Genomic DNA, 23,424 nt, shown 5'->3' with positions numbered 1-23,424 from the left:
AGGGATCTAGGGGGCATTACCACAGCCCCTCTGTGCTGTAGCTTCACAGGCTGTTACATTGTGCAGGAGATTTCAAATTAAGAGAGATTGCATCAGGCAGAGGAAGGAGAGACAGTATAACAGCCTGTGAAGCTGCAGCACAGAGGGGCTCTGGTAACAAAAGAACACTTCTGATGCATTAGCATAATTGTAAACATTGATATTAGAAGGAAGATAACACTGATAACAGATATAAGAAGATACCACAGTCCCGGTGCCTGGATCTATGAGTAATGTCCCTGGTTTATCAGGATGGAATCTGATGGTAGATTTCCTTTAAAGGGAACCTTACAACATCAGACAAGCGCTGTAACTAATCAAAGGAATTATTGTCCTGTTTAAAATAAAAAAGGAAAAGCATCAGTAGGAAAATATTGATAAGATAAGAAATATTAGTGATTATACTGAATGGTAAGATTGTAGGTTCACTACTTATTATTGTTATCCCCATGACTGACGGACCCCCACCGATTCTGAGAACAGGGGTCCGGCCCTCACTAATCAATATCAATCAGTTCTCACTCCATCCGTTACTATGGGAGTCAGAAATTACCAGGATCAGGATCCGGACGTCCTCTGTCCCTCTAGTCTCTGGGGTCGGCACCGCAACAGCACAGGAAGAATCGGAAGAATCTGCCGGAGACAAGACCAGGGGATTGTGGGGACATTAGTGACTGGTGAGTCCTGATATGGAGACCCCCAACCATCCTCTCTACTTGGTCTTATAGGGGAGGGGTACAGAGGATGTCACAGAGTCATGTACTTACCTTGAAGACCTCTGCCCTCCGCTGCTGCTTCTGCTGCAGAAAGAGAGAATAAATATCAGTAACATCAGTGCATGGAGGAAGATGAGGGGGGAATGTAGAGCCCAGGACAACTACCACCATCATCCCCAGTAACCCTAAAGTGCATTAAGACAGAATGGGGCTTATTTACTAAGGGTTCTGCAGATCACACTTTCGTGGGTTTTTAAAATTTTCAGGATTTGCGCCGCTGTGACAGCTATTTAGAAGGGGATTGTGACGCACGCGATCGGATTGTGGCGCAGAAGCACGGACCCTCAGAAATCGGGGGGCCTGCCGTCGGCGATCCGACTGATTCGGACTGAGCGCGGGATTTAGCTTTCAAATTCTGTCACAAGACAATGCACTTACATTCACCAGGAAGAAGAAGGTGAACTCCGGGGACCTGAGCGGGGAAGCGGCACATGCAGGATATTGGGCGCACAATCTTTGTGAATCGCGGCAAAGTTAATTTTCATCGGACAACGCACCTCAGGGATCGCGACAGGACCGGGTAAGTAAATGTGCCCCAATATCTGTCACCACTTGAGGAAACTCATAACATATACTCTATGGGGGATATTTATCATACGCTGGCGCTCATGCGCCAGCGTATGATAGCCCCGCCGCTGCAAATTCGCAGCCCGATACATGATGAGGCTTCTGCCTCTTGATGTATCGGGCTGCCAGTTGCAGCCGGCGACTTTTCACGTATGAAAAGTCGCTGGCAGCACCGAGTGCGCAGGTGCGGGGACAGTAACGCCCCGCGCCAGCCCACTCCAGTCCGGCCGCGCCCCCCCCTTCACGCCCCACTGGCGTGAAGGTGGCGGATTGAGAAAAATAATCGCAAAAGCTAGCAATAAGCTAGCATTTGCGATTATTTCAGGGCCTCTGCGCCACTGGCGGTGCGCAGAGGTCCTGATAAATATGCCCCTATACGCATAGTGATACACACCCCTGTGCAGTGAGCGCCCCCTAGTGTCCTCTACAGGAGAGAGATTCAGCTGTTACTCACGTCTTTTTCCTGCTGCCTCCTCTGAGAAATTTCGGGGTCCACCACCTGCGTCTTGGCCTAAAAGAAGAATAAAGAAGATAAATCATAGTGATCAGTCTATAAGTTCTATACATTAAGATTGCAGGAAGTATGTGCCTCCCATGTGATCTGCAAAAAGGATCATCTAGTCCTCTCTATACCCATACTTACTGGGTAGACGGGTCACTGGGCTCGGCCTCCTCCTCCTCCTCCTCGGGCTCATCTTCCTCTTCGCTATAAGATAAAGGACATAAATTAAGTCTCTATTAATACATCAGTATAAATCTAGTCCCATAGTCTCCTCTCTAACTGAACGGGACAAAGATAATGAAGTTTGTGACCCCCTGTCGCTGTGTCCTCGCCGGGTTATAGACTTACATGGTATCCAGGACAAAAGCTGGAACATACTTCATCCTGCTCATCCTAAAATAGGAAACACATCACTGGTTACTGGTGGCGCCAAAGTCACGAACCCCTCGTGCCCTCATATACCCCTCCCCCATGCCCTCATATACCCCCCCCCCAGCCCCTCCGTGCACTTGTATAGCTCTTGTACCCTCCAATAACAATTTACAACAGATGAAGCCCCTGTATTTGTAGTCCTATACAGAATAGAAGTGTCAGGTAATTACCGTATTGGGGCCTCAGATTCCAGGACTCGCCACCACCACCTGTTTGGGGAATGTGATAAGATACATGATATATATATATACATACAGGTCAGGAGATTCTCATAGACACGATACTGAATGAAACAAGATCTGCTGAATGCCTCCATATTTGTCCTATTCCAGGTCCATTACTGAGCGGATGTATCACGGCTCGTGCAAGTTTTCATGGTCATTTTTTTCTTCTTCTACACCAATACCACGCCATGCAGACCCCGGACAAGAGCATTAATAAGTAAGTAGTATTAATCCGCGAATACAGCCGTGTGCTGGATATACTAAAGGCCGGACCCTCTAAGTATCTCCAATACAGCGTACGCCGGAGGTGAGGGAGTGTTATTGGTACATGATGCTCCCAGTCATGATAAATCTCACCAATGACTCGTCTTATGATATAGATCTGTGATCTACTCACTGCAATGTCTCCGCATCCTCGTCCTCCTCCTCTTCATCCTCACTCTCAACCCAGATCTTTCCTTTCGTCGCCATCTTCTTCGCCTTCACCTCCGCACTCTCTTTCTTGATGTTTCCATTCTCCGCCATCTTCGTCACCTCCTCCTCCATCTCCTCCAACTCTCCGATGTTAAACACCTCCACCAACGTCTCCTCCACCTCCTCTCCGATCTTACTCTCCCCCATCCTCCACAACTCCTCCTCCAACTCTTCCAACTCCTCCAACTCTCCGATGTTAAACGCCTCCACCAATGTCTCTTCCACCTCTCCGATGTTATTCCTCTCCGCCATCCTCCACAACTCCTCCTCCAGCTCCTCCAACTCCTCGATCTTAAAAACCTCCACCAACGTCTCCTCCATCACCTCGTCGTCCTCCATTCTATAGATAAATAAGGCAGTAAGTCTGGTGGACATACACTATGATCTCTACAGACAAAGATATGACAGATATCAGACACTTGTGGACAAGGGAACAAAAATCGTATTTACCAAAACTATCATCAACTTGTACTTAAAGCTGCAAACCTATAGCCCAGTATCTACAACCTATACTTTCTCTTCACTAGTAGGTTAATAATACAGCAGCTCCCAATATACGGCTGGCAGTATACGGCTGGGTTTGGCAATTGCAGCTGTATACAGTGAGCTCCCCCTAGTGGTGGCTGCAGGAAAACACTTTGACATTGTATACGGACCAGGCCCAGGCCCCCTCTCCCTATGGGCCCCATAGCAGTGACATCACCGCCTCTACAGTAGATACACCACCCCCTGCTTCATACTTCTATTGGGCCCCATCTATCTATAGAGCGCGTCTATAATGAGAGTTATCACACATTGTATATTTATAGGAAAGATGGACTTACCGCACAAATCACACAATGAACACCAACCAGCACCAACTCTATAAAGCATGAAAGGTAAAGAAATGGTAATTACTAAACATATGATAGGACACAACACGATGATGGACACAACAGGAGACAACACCATCAGTTCACAGCTTATATTCAACCCAATGAAACCATGAGGCTTCCAATAATCGTGGAGCCAGACTATAATACATCTCCTAATTTTAAAGATAGGCCATAAGTATTTGATCAGTTCTGGGACATCACAAAGCAGTTGTCGTGTGGTCCCCGCAGCGGTCGGCGCTGTCACGGTCATGAAAGTGTATGTGGCTGCAGCGTCCTGAGGAGAGGCCATCAATAGTGACACTAGAAAGTAATGGGGGATCAGCCTCAGGCCTACTACCACTATAGTAACCATAGTAACCGCTATGGGGTCCCAGGAGGGACACACAATGTACAGGCCGCCATAGCCACATACAATGGTGATCAGGTCCAGGTGCAAGCGGCCCCAGCGCACATTTACTATGGGGCTCAGCCTTTCCCTGGTACAGCCCGGCCGCCATTACTGTAGTACAAGTGATACTCCCATCAGGGGTCCGGAGCTGAGCCCCCGCTATCTCTCAATGTGACTGTAATATTATGTGATTAAGTGAAGTGTCATCAGGTTGAAAGTTGTTATTTTATTTTATGCCAAAGACTTTAGGGACAATGATGGATGCGTTATGGGGGCACAGGACCCTCTATATAAATAATACAATTATTGTGGGGTTTATATGAATTATCATAAAGGCTCTATGTATATTTATATCATAACTTATACTGGGGGCTCCTTGCAGGTACAATGTCCACCAATACCCCTCATAATGAATGACAATACATACACAATACATTATTCCTAATATTATTATCTCCTCTAATAATCGATTGTTAAATATATTACAAAGAATTACGGTAGATCTGTATATAAAGGGATGTGTACTTACCCTGCTCCAGGTCTTGTATTGCAGCTGTTTTGATCCCCTCACTAAGGGCTCATTCAGACTGGCATTTGTGACCTATACGTTTTTTTTTGTTTTGTTTTGCAGATAGTGGACTGACCCATTGATCTTTATGGGACAGATGTGCAGACCATAAACATCAATGGATCCCCCCAAATAAATTAATAGCAGCAAATAGATTAGAAACCCATCTAATTATATTTCTATGGGCTCATACACACGGCCCTGGTTTCCATGGCCCTGTGTATGAGCCGCAAAACTAAGAGCAGGTCCTAGCGCTACACGAGTCTGCGGCTCAGGCAGTATCATCTCTTGTCATTGGACGTGAGCGCAGCGACACGCCAAGAACACACAGACCACAAACAGTAAGCCACGGATCTGTTGTATGTGGCCTGTGATATGTAGACATCATGTGCAGGAGACCTAAGGGTATAACCAAGTATAACACATTCACTAAGAAACAGACGTCAGCAGCGATGTCACATCCATAGCCGCCCGCCTGCTACAGCGTGAAACTCCTCCTGTAGCAGGTGCTTGGCTATAGACGCTGCATCACTGCCAGTCTCTATATACGAACAGCGGCTGAACGGGAGGATGTGTTGTTTATTATTTTGTTAACCCCCAGAGCCATATAAAAAAAAATGAAATCCCAGAAATCCCCTTTAAGGCCCCATGCAGACAAACGTATTGGGGCTGGTGATACGGGTGCGCAATTTGCAACCACATTACTGTCCCCATAGATGTGTATGCCACCTGATCATGGACGCACGCTGTCTCACCGCAATGTGACCAAGCCGCGGTGTTCTATATTTAGCGGTTTTACGGCGCCGGTTGCTCGGCTTTCAATTAAGAGGGGAGGGGGGAGCAGCACCTCCTCCCTCCTGCACCCGGCTCTATGCTCCCCCGGCTACATTCCTCAGAAAGGGGCATTAGAAATGTGACAAAAATAGACAGTTTGGAAAAAAATGACATTTTAACCCCCTCCCCTCTCCACTGACAAAACACAACAGGAGATGAGTACACAGCAGACTTACCTCAAACACCTACAAAAACCCTCAAAGGCTTGAAAGTTCCGCAGCTACTTATATACCCGAGTGATGTCATAATGTAGGGGGAGGAGCCGACAGAACATTCCTTGACATCACAAGGGCTAGCTGATCCCTGGTCCCTGATTGGTTAATCCAGTCAATTAATATGCGGATGACATATTGTGTGGGGGAGGAGCCAACAACACCATAACCAATCCAATCCCTTGTAGATGAAATGAATACAATCTGATGAATCTATATACAGTGTCAGTGCAGTGTTATCATTCTCTGGTTCTGGGTCTGGTAGGACCCTCACATTATATATTGAACCTAATGAAACCATGACCCCTCCAATACTGCCCTTCTAGAGGCACACTAGAATACATCTCCCAATCTTAAAGGAATTGGCCATTTTGTGTGAACACAAAGCAGTTGTTGTGTGTTTTTGCAACACACTTCGTTTATTAAATTCTGCTTTTTTTCGTCGGCTACGCCCCGCGATTTCTGACGCAAAGCCGACGCGATTGCGCCAAAATCCGATCGCGTGCGCCAAAATCCCAGCGGAATTCGACGCAAAACGGAAAAAGTCAGGAAACCCGACCAAAGTGCGGCCTCGGAGCCCTTAGTAAATGGCTTAGTAAGTGGCGTAACAAGACTCCAGTGGACCTCAGTTGGAACTTAGAATCAGGGCCCCCATATACCTCACCCTCGTCTCCCTCCCATACATAATACTTCATAATACACATATATCATATATAGACTCCACAGACATAAGCACACATACACTATGGGGCTCATTTACTAAGAGTCCGAATGTCGCACTTTCATCAGGTTTCCCAAATATTTCCGTTTTGTGCCGAATTGCCCCGGGATTTTGGCGCACGCAATCGGATTTTGGCGCATCGGGGCCGTCTTGCACGCAACAGAAATCGGGGACGGTGGCCATCGGACAACCCGACGGATTCTGACAAACTGCAGAATTTAAAAGAGGATTTGTGTCGCAAGATCAAGCACTCACATGCACCGGGAAGAAGAAGGTGAACTCCGGCGGACCTTGGCGCAGCAGCGACACCTGCAGGAACTCGGGCGCACGGGGTTAATGAATCGCGCGGGACCCGAATCCTCGTCGGACAACGCACCACGGGATCGCATAACACCATGTATACTCTATACACACTACACATACAAATACACCCACACCAACACTGAAATACAGTTGCACATAATTATATACATCTGTACCAATACCCTCATACCTGTACAATACTAATAATATTGCAGAAATGAATACACCTCATAGATAAATATATACCAGCCAGGAACAGTTTCGGACTAGGGTTCCTTGGACCCACCAAATAAATTATGCTGGGGGCCCACCTTCCATCAACTTCTAGAAAACAGACTGTAGAAGTCTCCAAATTGGGTTGTCTTCTGCAATACTTCTGGTTCCAGTACTGGGTCAGATTCTGGGCCCACCGGAGGATCTTTTGGTACTCTGCTGGGCCGGTCCAACCCTGGCTAGGAATATACTGCACATTACTATATAGCACCAAAAAAATGGGGCAGATTTACTTACCCGGTCCATTCGCGATCCAGCGGTGCGTTCTCTGCAGTGGATTCGGGTCCAGCCGGGTTTTACTAAGGCAGTTCCTCCGACGTCCACCAGGTGTCGCTGCTGCGCTGAAGAGCATCGGAATGCACTGGAGTTCACCAAGCCATCGTGGGTGAAGGTAAGCGTGAGTCAAGCAACACTTTTTTTTTTTAATGCTGCGTTTTTTCCGAATCCGACAGGTTTTTTACGGCCACGGTCCCCGATTTCCGTTGTGTGCATGCCGGCGCCATTGCGCCACAATCCGATCGCGTGTGCCAGAATCCCGGGGCAATACAGGGAAAATCGACGCAAAACGGAAATTCGGTTAAACCGTCACAAAAATGCAAATCGGGCCCTTAGTAAATTACCCCCAATGACTGCACACCAGGGCTGCCATAAAGCACATATAGACATCACTTACTATATAACTCAGTCGTAGCTCCGGAGCTTCTACCTCTGATCTGTTCTGAAAGTTACAGAACTTCAATATCTTTTCAGTCTGTAAGACCACAAGACGTCTTCGGCTCCGTGCAGCACATCACAGAACTGTGCACCTAAAAACACCACAGTCACTTGCAGTATAATGTCACAGAGATAGAAACTATCTCCTAATTTACATACAGCAATGTCATCCTGTTGTTAATTAATATTTAGCAAAGGAGAACCCCATCAATTTATAGACAATCCTGCAACAGGCCATTAATGTAGCAAAGCAGCCCCCCAAACCAATCTATATGTAGTCATTAGTGTCCCCAGTAATTAATATGTAACATAGCAGCCCCTCTTAATAGTTCATTTAGTTTATAAACTGTTCAGCAGCCCCCACTTCTAAATATTCCATCTAGCAGCCTCCAATTGTCCAGCAATATTTTATTATACGGCTCCCCCGTTTCATAGTATATCATCCCGGAGGCCCCCCATCCCTATAATATATAGACCTAGAGCCCCTCTCCCTTATAATATACTGTCCGGGAGCCCCTTATTGATATACCATCCAGGAGTGACCTCCCTTCTCCTATCATTTACTCTCTGGGAGACATTATTCTACCCCCTTATAATATACCAGAAGATATTATTTCTCCCGTCCAAGAGCCATTATTATACCCCCACCCGCTGATTACAATCCAGTAGCCATTATGTCCCCAAACCCCCTCCTTATTATATGCCAATAGCCATTATTTAACCCCTGCCCACCTCTCCAGCCACCCCTGTCTAATTGTTTTCCAGTTCTTTTTTTAGACTGATATAGTGCAAATCCATGTCTAGTCATTTTTCCCATAGTCTTTCCTTTGTTAAGTTTCGGCTGCTTTTATAACCTGTTCTGAAGACTGGAAGAGAAGCGGCTGGATACAACCTCCGCTCAGGTCCCTACATGAAGTGAACGATTCCAATGACCACATTGTAATCAGCTTTATGTGTGAAGGAAGTTGGAAATTTCCCTCTAGTCTGAGACAATCAATGTTGTTGTTGACAATCTAATTAGCATATTGGGTATTGAGCCTGGAACTTGAAACTATGCTAATAAGATACTGTCAATTGGGTGGTTCCTGGATCGGAGCAACGTGGCACCCATCAGCTGCAGTTAGGAATACAGAATTCATAATATTACTAATGGACACTGTCACCCTATTAAATTACTAGCCCCATCATGTAAAAAAAAACACCACCAAAGTCATATGCAGAGGTCCTGCGAAGAATCAGTTTTTGCCTGAGATGAGTCACCTTTAGAGGCTGGAGTAGGAAGCATCACCTAAGATACTTATAGCTTGGACTCTATAACAACTAGAACGACCTGATGCCATTTTAAAGATTAGACTCTCTTCTTTCACATCGTATCTGTGTACTAGACAGTAGTGGTTTATAATGTAGGCCACGCCCAGTGCCCAAATCTTCTTGGGGGCTCATGGCCATCCAAACCATATATCCAATTTTTTACTGAAAAGGACTTTCACCCATCTGTTCCTGTTCTCAATTCACTTCCTTCACTGAACACGCCCCTTTTGGGTCACATTTTTGCTGTCTTATCGGACACAGAGCAAAAGTCAAACGTCAAACTGGCTAAATGTGCGCTAAAGTCTGTTGCTCCAGAACACGACACAAATTCTTTCTTTGAAGATTTTTTTTATTGTGAATGTCAAAATATTCCGTGTCTACAAAGAAAAGAGATAAATTTGTCATTGGTGATAAAATATAGTCAAGAACCTTCCTAGAGCGGTATTTACACATCAGGCAGGTAAGTCCGTGCTCTGGAAACATGGGGGGCGTAAGGTTATCACTAGGAAACGCACCATGTACACAAAGTATCAGTTACAGAAATTATATATCAGGCATCTGGTACAATCACATGTGGGGCCACATCTCCTCCGGGGTCCGATCCCTCAGCTCTGTGCATTCTCCTTCATCATCTGGTACAGGTAATCCAAGACCTGGGAAGATACAAACAGCTATGAACAGGGATGTACCAACCAAAGGTGTAACTTCTCCAAGTGCACTGGGGGTGGGTCCTCACACTGCTGTGCTATATGCTCACTGCAGACAGGGTTAGGTATTGTCCCTGGAGTGATGTGTAATCATAACTTTGTGTAGGTAATTAGTAGCAGCAGGACTGTGAAATATGTATTTATATTCCAGGATTGTAATTTTTCCAAGTGCACTAAGTATGTGTACTCACAATGCTGTGATCTGTCATCTCTGCAGTCAGTGTTAGGTATTGTCCCTGGAGAGATGTGAAATCATACCTTTGTATATGTTGTTAGTAGCAGCAAAACTGTGACATATAGATTTATATTGCAGAATTGTAATTTCTCCAAGTGCACCGAGGGCTGTCCTCACACTGCTGTTCTCTGTGCTCTCTGCAGGTGGTGATAAGTATGGTCCTTGGAGAGCTTTGTATGTTGTATGCATACCTTAGTGCATGTTGTTTATATCATTAGGATTGTGAAAGTCCATCATAAATAATAGGTTATTCATTTTCCTGCTGCTACTAACAACATACACAAAGGTCTGATTACACATCTTTTCAGGGCCAAAGCCTAACACTGGCGGCAGAGAGGTAAATGCACAGCAGTGTTAGGATACGCCCCTAATGCAGTTAGAGCAGCTTCAATACCGGAATATAAATCCATATATCACAGTTCTGCTGCTACTAACAACATACACAGAGGTCTGATTACACATCTCTCCAGGGACAATACCTAACACTGGCTGCAGTCTGTATAGTCAATAGAGTTCTGTTTACTTGTAGCCACCACTAGGGGGAGCTAACCACAGACTGTAATATACAGCATCCAATATGTTTAATAGTAGTACAGTAACTCCTAAGCAGGGAGCTCCCCCTAGTGGTGGAGACAGGCAGGCAGATTTTATTCCTTTGCTGTACTGTACATCACAGAATGGAAACTGCAGCATATTTCTTTCCTTTATTTGTAATTGTTCTTTATTGAGTAAGTCTGGTTGTGCTTTTGATTTGTTATCTCCTGTCTTATGTCAAAGGAACAATTTAAGGAAGTAACCAAAATCTTTGAAATAATGTGGGTATCAGTGCTGTAGATAGGTAGTATTAATGAGTAGAGGGAATTGAGGGTCAGTAGTGGGATGTGGGAGAAGTCTTCCTGGTGGTCTGGGCCGGATAGAGAAGAAGGTAATGACTGTGATCAGAGAAGGCGCCCCCTGTGGTCACTAGTTATCAGACATAGAGCTGTTACCAGGGTTATCTTACAGAGATGCTGCCCCTGATGGCAGGGGTGAGGGGAGATGTCTTACACCTTGTGCCCCTGGTCTTCTAAGACCCTAGGACCCCCCAGTCTTGCTTGGACGCCTCTGATGGGCTAAGGGTCCATATCTATCTTATTGTGACATATGATGGTGGCATCAGACAAGCTCTCACCTCTTTATAGTTATTGTTGTCCCCCAGCTCCCAGAATTTCCTGTTCAGTAACTTTGTGTCTCTCATGGACTGGGAGTTTCGGGGGTCACTGGTCTCCAGCATCTTCAGTAAGCTGAGAAGGGCGTCTCTCCATTGCTGGGACCCTTCCAGGGACTTGTCTCCATCCATGTAGCCGGTGGCTGCGGCTCCTCCGTCATACATATAAGGATATTCCTCTAGACTCTTCTTACCCATCAGGTGTCCTGGAGGGGACAGAAGAGCAGGAGACAGTTCAGTAGAAGGACCATCAGGAGCCCCCGATCATCTCATCCAGAGGGGAAATGTACCGGAGTCACCAGTGTCTTCTGCTCTGGTCCTATATGTCACCTGTGAAGTATTGTATATGTGCACAGGGGACCCTTCAGTATTATCACTACTCATATACGGATTCTATAAGTTCTGCTGGTGGCTCAGAGGGAACGAGGACGAGGGGAATCTGTGGGAGCCACTGAGTTGGCTTTCAATAGTGTGTGGGGCACTGCAGGGGAATTTTATAGTGAGGGGACACTGCATGGGCATTATATTAGTTTGGGGGCACTACCAGGACATTATATATTGTGGGGCACTGCAGGGTCATTATACCGAGTTGGGGCACTGCAGGGGAATTATATAGGGGAATGGCTGAAGATTATATATGTGGGGGCAATGAATGAGCAAGGGGTTACTGAAAGGGCATAGCATACTGTGGGGGCACTTCAGTGGCATTATATGTCATTAAGTACATTAAGTGGGGGCAATGCAGATGCATTACATAGTGTTGCAGAGGTATTTACACTCACCGGCCACTTTATTAGGTACACCTGTCCAACTGCTCGTTAACACTTAAAGGAAACCTACCACTTGAAGTGGCAGGTTTCAGAAGAAAATACCGAGCACCAGCTCAGGGTGAGATCAGGGTGAGCTGGTGCCGGAGCTTATTTTTGTTAGTGTTTTAAACCGCGGTATTGCGGTTTAAAACACTTTTTAAACTTTATAGCCGGCGCAGGGAGGTACGCGCTCGGCGCTTACCATGCGCGCGGCTCGCCTTCACTTCCTATGTAGCCGCGCGCATGGTAAGCGCCGAGCGAGTACCTCCCTGCGCCGGCTATAAAGTTTAAAAAGTGTTTTAAACCGCGATACCGCGGTTTAAAACACTAACAAAAATAAGCTCCGGCACCAGCTCACCCTGATCTCACCCTGAGCTGGTGCCCGGTATTTTCTTCTGAAACCTGCCACTTCAAGTGGTAGGTTTCCTTTAATTTCTAATCAGCCAATCACATGGCGGCAACTCAGTGCATTTAGGCATGTAGACATGGTCAAGACAATCTCCTGCAGTTCTCCCGAGCATCAGTATGGGGAAGAAAGGTGATTTGTGGCCTGTGAACGTGACATGGTTGTTGGTGCCAGAAGGGCTGGTCTGAGTATTTCAGAAACTGCTGATCTACTGGGATTTTCACGCACAACCATCTCTAGGGTTTACAGAAAATGGTCCGAAAAAGAAAAAAACATCCAGTGAGCGGCAGTTCTGTGGGCGGAAATGCCTTGTTGATGCCAGAGGTCAGAGGAGAATGGGCAGACTGGTTTGAGCTGATAGAAAGGCAACAGTGACTCAAATCGCCACCCGTTACAACCAAGGTAGGCAGAAGAGCATCTCTGAACGCACAGTACGTCGAACTTTGAGGCAGATGGGCTACAGCAGCAGAAGACCACACCGGGTGCCACTCCTATCAGCTAAGAACAGGAAACTGAGGCTACAATTTGCACAAGCTCATCGAAATTGGACAGTAGAAGATTGGAAAAACGTTGCCTGGTCTGATGAGTCTCGATTTCTGCTGCGACATTCGGATGGTAGGGTCAGAATTTAGCGTCAACAACATGAAAGCATGGATCCATCCTGCCTTGTATCAGCGGGTCAGGCTGGTGGTGGTGGTGTCATAGTGTGGGGAATTTTTTCTTGGCACTCTTTGGGCCCCTTGGTACAACGCCACAGCCTACCTGAGTATTGTTGCTGACCATGTCCATCCCTTTATGAGCACAATGTACCCTGTAACATCTGATGGCTACTTTCAGCAGGATAATGCGCCATGTCATAAAGCTGGAATCATCTCAGACTGGTTTCTTGAACATGACAATGAGGTCACTGGACACAAATGGCCTCCACAGTCACCAGATCTCAATCCAATAGAGCATCTTTGGGATGTGGTGGAACGGGAGATTCGCATCATGGATGTGCAGCCGACAAATCTGCGGCAACTGTGTGATGCCATCATGTCAATATGGACCAAAATCTCTGAGGAGCTTCCAGCACCTTGTTGTATCTATGCCACGAAGAATTGAGGCAGTTCTGAAGGCAAAAGGGGGTCCAACCCGTTACTAGCATGGTGGACCTAATAAAGTGGCCCGTGAGTGTATAACGTGGGTATACTGCAGGGGCATTATATTATGTCGGGGGGCTGCAGGGACATTATATGATGTGGGCATATTGCAGGGGCATTATATTATGTCGGGGGGTTGCAGGGGCATTATATAATGTGGGCATATTGCAGGGGCATTATATTATGTTGGGGGCTGCAGGGGCATTATATAATGTGGGCATATTGCAGGGACATTATATAATGTGGGCATATTGCAGGGGCATTATATAATGTGGGCATATTGCAGGGGCATTATATTATGTCGGGGGGCTGCAGGGACATTATATAATGTGGGCATATTGCAGGGGCATTATATTATGTTGGGGCGCTGCAGGGACATTATATAATGTGGGCATATTGCAGGGGCATTATATTATGTTGGGGGGCTGCAGGGACATTATATAATGTGGGCATATTGCAGGGGCATTATATTATGTTGGGGGCTGCAGGGGAATTATATAATGTGGGCATATTGCAGGGGCATTATATTATGTTGGGGGCTGCAGGGGAATTATATAATGTGGGCATATTGCAGGGGCATTATATAATGTTGGGGGCTGCAGGGACATTATATCATGTGGGCATATTGCAGGGACATTATATAATGTGGGCATATTGCAGGGGCATTATGTTATGTTGGGGGGCTGCAGGGGCATTATATAGTGTGACCAAGTTATCTAGTAACTGTGGAGATAAATATGGGGGAAAAGATCATTAAAAAAAAATTCTCTAAAAAATTCTACAAAAAACAAAAACTTTGAAAACAGAGAAACCAGACAGTGAAAACTGTGGAAGTTGTACAATTTTCTAATATTCCTTGGGGGTCATTTATCTTTTTTCCCCTTCCTTGAGCTTTTTTTGCGCCTTTAATGAGTCTTTTATTTGCCCCTTATTTGTTCTTGTAGTTTTGGCTTGTTATGAAGCGCAGGGTTTTTTGAGACTTTTTAGGTGAAAATGGACGCACATTTTTGCACAACTCCTACCATTCTCTTTCCTACACATCTGGACTGGAGTGTTTTTGCACAAATATTTCGATGCTAGAGCAGACGCAAACATCCGGAAGCAGGACAAATGCAGGACAAATTAGGTGCAAACCAGGAAAGAGTTACACGAGGAGCCCCAGCCCCTGCTGGAACAAAAAATGGTGCAAATATCCCAATGCACGCAAAATGTCAACCAAAAAACACACAGACTATGATAAACCCGCCCCATTGTAGTTTATTTCTTTTTAAGTCCTCTGCCTTCAGGGCCTGAATCTAGTGAATACCAATGACCTAACACTCTTCTCACTGCTGAGGGTTTGCCACAGTTGTTTTAGGTATAGAAGGTCCTATGAAAGCTAAATTTCCGAAATTCAGATTGGTTGCGTTAACTGAAACAAAGAGGGGGAGCCTGCACTTTAGTATCTAGTAAATGTGTTATATCTAAACTGTTTAGATAGCTGGACGTGAAAAAGATAGATGATAGATGGATATGAGATAGATAGATAGGAAATAGATAGGAGATAGATAGATAGGAGATAGATAGATAGATAGATAGATAGATAGATAGATAGATATGAGATAGATAGCTAGATATAAGATAGATATGAGATAGATAGCTAGATGTAAGATAGATATGAGATAGATAGATATGAGATAGATAGATATGAGATAGATAGATAGATAGATATGAGATAGATAGATAGATAGATAGATAGATAGATAGATAGATAGATAGATAGATATGAGATAGATAGATAGATAGATAGATAGATATGAGATAGATAGATAAATAGATAGATAGATAGATAGATAGGAGATAGATAGATAGATAGGAGATGGTTGGAGACTAATAGAGATTATCTAAAGGTTGTTAAATTAAATATTGTAACTCATTTTGTTTTTATTTCCAATTATTTATTTACTGTTTTGTTATTTTTGGTTAGGACACTAAATATATATTATCTCTGAATAAATATTAAATATCTATTCATCAGATTTATTTCATATCCGTCTGTCATGCAGTAACTTTTCTGGTAACAAATAAATTTGTTTTATTCACTTTCTTATTTTTTATCATGTTATTCCTCTCTATCCTTATACAGATTCTTCATCCTCATGTATATACTACATAGAACATTGGATAAGATTGTAAATAAAGGAATTATTATTAGATATAGACTATGAAGGTATTTAAGGTAAGGTGTTTCTTCTTGGAGAACAGAAGGGAGGAGATTATTTTAAAATGAAAATACACTATATTACAATCGTTACATTGTATAACAATAGTTACAATGTAACCCAATATTAGGTGTCTTAGTACAAGGTCAGGGATCTCCATTTAATCATTATCTATCTACTGTCAAATATAAATATAACATTATTTTAGTCAAACATTTTATTTGATTTTAAATCTGTTAATATTTAGTCATTATTATTTAAATATTTAATATATCTATTTAATACCTGCGCTCATCTGTGTATTTTCTATATTTTTCCTACATATCTGTTTACTTAATTTTATTTCTACTTAATTGCTTGATGTTTTTGATAAGTTATTTTCAATTATGGGAATAATCTTCCTAATCTGGCTGCCTGTACATCTCTATCACTTATCTATCTACCTACCTATCTAGCACTTCTATATCTATTTATCAACTCTATCTAAAATCTATGTATCTATTCCAGTATATACTGTATATATATATATATATGGCGTACCTGAATATTTAAATAATTATTGGTTTTAATTAATAATGTAAACGAAGGCTGATTCTAAACAAGTTTTGTACAATGTATTCTTCTCCTTGCCTGTAATATCTGTCAGTCTGTGATAGTTGGTAGAAGTCTCAGGTCCGGACAATCAATGACAGACATCGGCAACCTGCCCCTAGAGATCAGTAGTCATATTATTCCTCCCATCTAGCATCTATCTGGGCATGCTGGGAGTTGTAGTTCAATGTGACCTATAAAGGGAGCGGATTCCTTCTCTATATCAGACATGAATATTCCTCTACCTTCTGATGTGCCCAGATCTGGATATAAGGAATGTGCTGAGAGTTACTCTTCCACATTGCACTGTACAAGTCTGGTATCACCTCCCTACATCATCCACTTACTGCCTGTTCTGATCTGTCCATGTAAAGAAGCCTGGAGTTATTTGTTCCTAAATATGCAAAAATTTCTAAATCTACTAAAAACATAAGGTTTACTGTATATAATGGGAGGTTGAGCACTTACCTACAGCCCAGTGGCTTCCCCTGGTGTATATTTTGGAGAGAGGAGCTGTGTCCTGGTGCTGCTGGGATGGAGCTGCCTGGGAATGGACTTTGAAGAGGACCAAGGTGCAGAGTATAAGGGAGAAGAGGGTGCGGTATCTCCAGAAGATAAATGCTTGTTCCATTGCTTCATATAGTATAGGGGGGTGTCCAGGGGGTTGGTGCTGAGGACTAGAGCGGAGACTGGAGCTGTCAGTTGTGCTGAAGCCTTAGATGGAGCTGTCTGTGGTGCTGAGGATGCAGGAGCAGCTGTCCAAGAAGTTTAAGATGCAGGTGCAGCTGTCTGTGGTGCTGAGGATGCAGGTGCAGCTGTCTGTGGTTCTGAGGATGCAGGTGCAGCAGCTGTCTGTGGTGCTGAGGATGCAGGTGCAGCTGTCTGTGGTGTTGAGGATGCAGGTGGAGTTGTCTGTGGTGCTGAGGATGCAGGTGCAGCTGTCTCTGGAGCTGAGGATGCAGGTGCAGCTGTCGGTGGTGCTGAGGATGCAGGTGCAGCTGCCTGCGGTGCAGCAGACGCAGAGCTGTCCAAGGTGCTGAAGAAGGAGCTTTGTGCAGTACTGATCCTGTCTCTTCTAGCGTCTCCTCAACTCTGTGCAGTCTTTATAAGTGAAGAAGGAAGGTCTGGTGTCAGGACTTATCAGTCTAGCACCTCCCCCACACTATCTACCCCCTGACCCCAACCCACTACTAACCTGGTCTCTACGATACCCCATGTAGGTGAGTCATATAAGCCAATATCACCTGTGCTCCATGTCACTCACATCTTATTACTATTTGTTTCCAATAATAAATCTCCTCCTTCTCCTCTAATCTAAGACCTGACACCTTTCACCAAATGTTCATTACTCCTGAACTGGACTCCGGAATGGATGATGTGGAGAACATCCCAGATGACACCATATGGAGAGACGACATTTTATAATTGAGTTAGTGTGGCTGAGTCACCGGACCCCCATTGGTGAAGCCCCACCTCTATCTATGGAGGAACATTCTTCATTCTGACTTTTGTCTGTAGAAAATGTCAAATGTGTCAATATCTCCGCAATGTAATATTGTCCAGATCGGGAGTGCACAACCTTTCCTGGTCCACGGGTCGTATTGTCAGATTATACTGAGGCCGTCGTAAAGAGGAAAGCTACTGACCCGGGCATAGGATATATAGTGACATATAACACTAAACAGGAAAGCAGAGGTGTGGTCAGTGGACAAGCCGAGGTCGGGGCAGGCAGAGATGTGGTCAGTGGACAAGCCGACGCCAGGGCAGGCAGAGACGTGGACAGTGGACAAGTCAAGGTAAGGGCAGGCAGAGATGTGGTCAGAGGGTAAGTCGAGGTCTTGGCATGCAAAGATGTGGTTAGTGCACATGCTGAGGTCAGGGCAGGCACAGACAGGTCAAGTGGACAAGTCAAGGTAAGGACAGGCAGAGACATGGTCAGTTGGCAAGCCAAATTCAGATCATGTAGAGAAATAATCAGTGGACAAGACAAGGGTAGGCAGAGCTATGCTCAGTGAACATGCAGAGATCAGGGCAGGCAGAGACATGGTCATTGTACAAGTCCAATTAACATAAGTAAATCAGACCACTCTTAGGTTCTTATGGGTGGTGCCCGGGGTCACATGAAAAAGAAGACTTATACTAACCTTGGATCCAGTACTCCTGGCACCTGAAATAATTCCATTACCACTCATTGGACTAATCTCTACATAACAATACAGGGGGATTTGGGACAGTAAACTCGGGCTTGTGAGGGTTTTAGTGTCCAAAATGGTTGGGTCGGGTTTGCTGGGGTAATGGATGTGTCCAGGCTGCCCTCACATCAGTCAGACCATACATGTTCTGTGTGCAGACTGTCTGCATTCATTATCTGATACAAGACCCTCATTGTGTGTCAGGACTTGTGTTTTGTTACCATAAATCTAATGACAGGACATTTCAGACATCTATAAACTGCTCCAGCCCCGTCCTCATCTTCTCTATGTTATCTCCCCCTATAATGGTCTATCGGTGCGGACAGAAGCCTCGTGAATGTTCTACCAGAATTCACAATCCTTATGTCCTTATCAGGAGAATCTATTCCTTTCTTCATACATCCCATAATTCTATTTGCTTTAGCAGCAGCCTCCTGGCTCTGGTCACCAAAATTAAGTTTACCATCCACCAATATCCCCAAGTCTTTTTCAGCTGCAGTTTTACAAAGTAATTGATGGTTTAGAACATAATTATACATTTTATTACCATGGCCCAAGTGCATAACTATACATTTATCTACATTACACCTCATCAACTATTTCTCTGCCCACTCCTCAAGCTTCCACAAACCTCTCTGTAATACTATACTAACGTCTCTGGTATTAATTACTTTACAGAGTTTAGTATCATCTGCAAATATTGAAACTTGACTGTGTAAACCCACTACAAGGTCATTAATAAAAATATTAAAAAGAAGTGGCCCCAATACTGACCCCTGTGGCCTCCACTGGTAACCCAATCTGAGAATGTGCCATTAATGACGACCCTCTGTTTTTTATCACCAATGCGCCAAAATCTGATTATGTACGACACAATTCCCTTCTAAAACTCTGTTCCAGCGGCACAATCCCCGAAAACGTCGGAGAACCCTGACGGAAATCCGTCCGCGGGACCCTTAGTAAATATGCCCCACTGTGTCACGAGAACTGACCTCCTCATAGAAGCTAATCAGATTAGTCTGACAGGACCAATCCCTCATTATCCTTCATGCTGATGCTGGGTTATAAGGTTATGTACTCCAGGATAGCATCTCTAACAACATCAAGTATTAAAATATTACATTCTTGTACATAGGGGACAGTATTATAGTAGTTATATTCTTGTACATAGGGGGCAGTATTATAGTAGTTATATTCTTGTACATAGGGGGCAGTATTATAGTAGTTATATTCTTGTACATAGGGGACAGTATTATAGTAGTTATATTCCTGTACATAGGGGAAGTATTATAGTAGTTATATTCTTGTACATAGGGGGCAGTATTATAGTAGTTATATTACTGTACATAGGGGGCAGTATTATAGTGGTCATATTCTTGTACATAGGGGGCAGTATTATAGTAGTTATATTCTTGTACATGGGGGACAGTATTATAGTAGTCATATTTTTGTACATAGGGGGCAGTATTATAGTAGTTATATTCTTGTACATAGGGGGCAGTTTTATAGTAGTTATATTCCTGTACATAGGGGGCAGTATTATAGTAGTTCTATTCTTGTACATAGGGGGCAGTATTATAGTAGTTATATTCCTGTACATAGGGGGCAGTATTATAGTAGTTATATTCCTGTACATAGGGGCAGTATTATAGTAGTTCTATTCTTGTACATAGGGGGCAGTTTTATAGTAGTTATATTCCTGTACATAGGGGGCAGTATTATAGTAGTTCTATTCTTGTACATAGGGGGCAGTATTATAGTAGTTATATTCCTGTACATAGGGGGCAGTATTATAGCAGTTATATTCCTGTACATAGGGGGCAGTATTATAGTAGTTATATTCCTGTACATAGGGGGCAGTATTATAGTAGTTATATTCTTGTACATAGAGGGCAGTATTATAGTAGTTATATTCTTGTACATAGGGGGCAGTATTATAGTATCTGTTCTTCCTTTCTTCCCTTTCTATGTTATAGTCTTGTACAGAATAAATACACGTGACCTTGACTTGTCTTCCTGGAAATATTATAGAGTTGGATAAACTTCTGCAGAACCTGATCCTATGTCCTTCCCTGATAACATGTGTCACCCGTAGAATGACACAATAACTTCCATTGATGCTTGGCATTAGGTTGGTAGATGAGTAACAGACGGAGCGGGGCAGATACTATGTAACACATTGTACGGCTGCTCTTGTTGTGACACCTGCCTGTGGTATCTGTGTGTCCCCTTCCTGACAATGAGGAGGAGAGCGATGGATTGGGTCTAGGGATGAAAGCTTTATGATAATATGAGCTCAGGCTGCGGCCACTGAATGAAACCACTGAAAGATTGGGCCATAAACCTCCGGCACAGACCCGATTATTGAGCGGCCATGGTTACACACAAATATTTCCTCATCATTTACATGGAAGTCATTGACATCTTACCGAGAATTCGGAAATAAAGTGACAGCGGATATATTAGTCCTTCACCTGGAAATATTTACTTGGTTACCCAAATGTATAATCAAGAATCAGATGAAGCTATTGAGATCATAACACTGGTGACCACCAGAGACCACGCATAGATGATCACCCCCCGCTGCTGAACGGAGCCGGTACCAGAAGCTGCGGGTGTCAGCTGTATATTACAGCCAACACCTGCCTCTAACATCCCTTACAGACCCATATATGTAAGGGTCATCTGAGGTGAATAGGACACCCCTGTGCCGCTTACCAGGGCAGTCCTCTGATGGCAGCCCCAGGGTCCAGTGATTCCCCCGAGGCTGCATGATGTCCTCTGATGCCAGCCCTGCTTCCTGGCAGAATCGGGCTGTAACACACCGAGCATGCGCAGCAATACATCTGTATTTCACTGTGTTAGGTGAATAAGAATGTGAATGTTTAAAACACGTAACTATTTTTTATTAAAAAAAACCTTTATTAAATATAAAGTAAAAATACCAACATTCCCTATACATATTGAATGAAGTACAAAAAATACCAACCCCCCCCCTCCCCCACATATTTAGTATCGCCGCTTTCGTAACAATTTGTACAATAAATCAGTAACATTATTGGACCTGCTTGGTGAACCCCGTATAAACAGACAGACTGCGCCATGTGCTGCAGCATGCGCCGCAGCATGCAGGGTGCAAACCACAATTCACTGCAGCACAGGGCAGAGATTATTGGGTCCTGACGTCTGTATATCATCGACAGGTAGAAGCCTGCAGGACTTTATTATAAGAAAATCCTAATAGGATATTTACCACTTGGCTCTACGACCCAGTCTTTATCTAGACCAGTGCAGTATGTAATATAAGTGAAATGATGGCACGTTCATGTCCCTGTGTAAAACTAACTAAAAGACTAACTAAAAGTGTCAAAAATTGTTAATAGTAACCTGTCACCAAGAATGTGATTTGTTTTTACTGATGACAGGTTCCATTAGTAGAAAATACCTTTGTCAAAATTCTGAATACAGCCACTACTTTATAAAACTTTATTTCATATTACCCAGCAGCATGTGGGGAGTCCCCGGAGGGGCGGAAGCTGAAGCCAGAGATTGCCTACGTCTTCTCATGCATTTCAATACTGACACAGGCTGAAGCTGTGCCTACCCACAGGAGTCACCACATGCTGCTGGCAGGGAGCCAGGTAATGTGAAATAAAGTTTTATGAAGAACTGAAATTATTCAGAATGCTGACAAATATATTGCATAGGCAATTAGAGCCTGACACTAGCTAAAAATGACATACCAGGTGACAGGCTCGCTTTAAATTGTTTTGTTTCCAAGTAAATTTTAAAATGAAATTTTACAGAAATTGAAATGTAGTCATGTCCGTTATAACATGGCCTGTGTTTGGCACAATATATAGTCCAACAGGCATAAAAAAAATTATATGCACATTAAAATGAAGAAGATATTAAAAAATTAACAACCAAAAAAAAAAAACAAGCATACAAACAATAGTATATGGTAAAAATTTTAAACGTTTGGGCTTTTTGAAGACAAGATAGAAAAAAAAAAATACAAAAAGACTTTAGATATCTTATACCAGGACAGGCTGGTCACCAGGGGGTTAAAGTAGAACAACTGCTATTGCGAGAAAACCTCAAGACACAAGTGATCTGCTGCTTCCCTGTCGCCAGCATCAGAACGACTTTCCACAAAAGTTTTATACCTGAGTGAAGTTGCCCCTCCCCCACCTTGTTCAAATCAAACACAATTGGTGTCAAACGTCTCTGCTTCATTTGTGCTGGGTTGTGCAGCAGAAGTTTTTGTTTGTGCCTCTATCATTTTTAAAATATTAATAAAAGTTTCCAGAGGTCATCAGAGGTCAAGCACCCCCTCCCACATTACCCAAATCAAACAAAACTGGTGCCAATCAATTCTGCTATGTTTGTGCTGCTTTTGTTTTGAAGATATTAACTAAAGTTCAAAAGGTCAGCCAGCCCCCACCCCCCACATTCAGACAAAAGTGGTGTCAAATGTTTATGTTACGTTTGTGCAGCTATAGTTTTTAATGTATTGATCATTTTTTCAAGAGGTCATCAGAGTTCATTCCTTCCAAAGTACAATGGGGCACATTTACTTACCTGGTCCCTGCACGATCCCCGAGGTGCGTTGTCCGCCGGAATCCACATCTGCCGCGATTCATGAAGATGGTGCGCCCGAGTTCCTGCATGTGTCGCTTCCCCACTGAGGTCCGTCGGAGTTCACCATCTTCCTCCCG

At 43.9% G+C, this 23,424-nt stretch overlaps 2 protein-coding genes across 4 annotated transcripts; both read right to left on the bottom strand.

Annotated features, from left to right (window-relative positions):
• Nucleotides 1-570: 570 nt before the first annotated feature.
• LOC140064229 (uncharacterized) lies at nt 571-5,829 on the bottom strand. 3 transcript variants are annotated; one of them, XM_072111120.1, is made up of 9 exons: nt 4,807-5,829; nt 3,839-3,876; nt 2,938-3,354; nt 2,487-2,525; nt 2,233-2,277; nt 2,026-2,088; nt 1,837-1,893; nt 807-839; nt 571-672 (listed from the first exon to the last, which is right to left on the bottom strand). In XM_072111120.1, exons 3-9 carry the CDS (start codon nt 3,351-3,353, stop codon nt 624-626), a joined length of 702 nt encoding a protein of 233 aa, XP_071967221.1. In that variant the 5' UTR covers nt 3,354; nt 3,839-3,876; nt 4,807-5,829; the 3' UTR covers nt 571-623. The 3 variants fall into 3 exon arrangements, with proteins under 3 accessions (XP_071967221.1, XP_071967052.1, XP_071967136.1); XM_072110951.1 differs by lacking the exons at nt 3,839-3,876; nt 4,807-5,829 and having other exon boundaries at nt 2,938-3,830; XM_072111035.1 differs by lacking the exons at nt 3,839-3,876; nt 4,807-5,829 and having other exon boundaries at nt 807-836; nt 2,938-3,830.
• Nucleotides 5,830-9,593: 3,764 nt separating this feature from the next.
• On the bottom strand, nt 9,594-17,582 carry LOC140064167 (gastrin-releasing peptide-like). The gene is made up of 3 exons (XM_072110827.1): nt 16,980-17,582; nt 11,327-11,568; nt 9,594-9,866 (listed from the first exon to the last, which is right to left on the bottom strand). Exons 1-3 carry the CDS (start codon nt 17,140-17,142, stop codon nt 9,819-9,821), a joined length of 453 nt encoding a protein of 150 aa, XP_071966928.1. The 5' UTR covers nt 17,143-17,582; the 3' UTR covers nt 9,594-9,818.
• Nucleotides 17,583-23,424: the final 5,842 nt, after the last annotated feature.

This window comes from Engystomops pustulosus, chromosome 1 (assembly GCF_040894005.1).
Source record: "Engystomops pustulosus chromosome 1, aEngPut4.maternal, whole genome shotgun sequence".
Classification (NCBI taxonomy): Eukaryota; Metazoa; Chordata; class Amphibia; order Anura; family Leptodactylidae; genus Engystomops; species Engystomops pustulosus.
This window is presented reverse-complemented; position numbering and strand designations above follow the sequence as displayed.

Bases quoted from the DNA above. Each gene is read 5' to 3' on its own strand.
- LOC140064229 (XM_072110951.1), bottom strand. From the start codon at position 3,389: ATGTCCACCAGACTTACTGCCTTATTTATCTATAGAATGGAGGACGAC. The intron at 2,089-2,232 runs GTAAGTCTATAA...TTTATCTTATAG, and splicing joins GCTTTTGTCCTGGATACCAT to CGAAGAGGAAGATGAGCCCG. The intron at 1,894-2,025 runs GTAAGTATGGGT...TTCTTCTTTTAG, and splicing joins CCCAGTGACCCGTCTACCCA to GCCAAGACGCAGGTGGTGGA.
- LOC140064167 (XM_072110827.1), bottom strand. From the start codon at position 17,142: ATGGAACAAGCATTTATCTTCTGGAGATACCGCACCCTCTTCTCCCTT. The intron at 11,569-16,979 runs GTAAGTGCTCAA...TGTCCCCTCCAG, and splicing joins GGGAAGCCACTGGGCTGTAG to GACACCTGATGGGTAAGAAG. The intron at 9,867-11,326 runs GTGAGAGCTTGT...GTATCTTCCCAG, and splicing joins ACAACAATAACTATAAAGAG to GTCTTGGATTACCTGTACCA.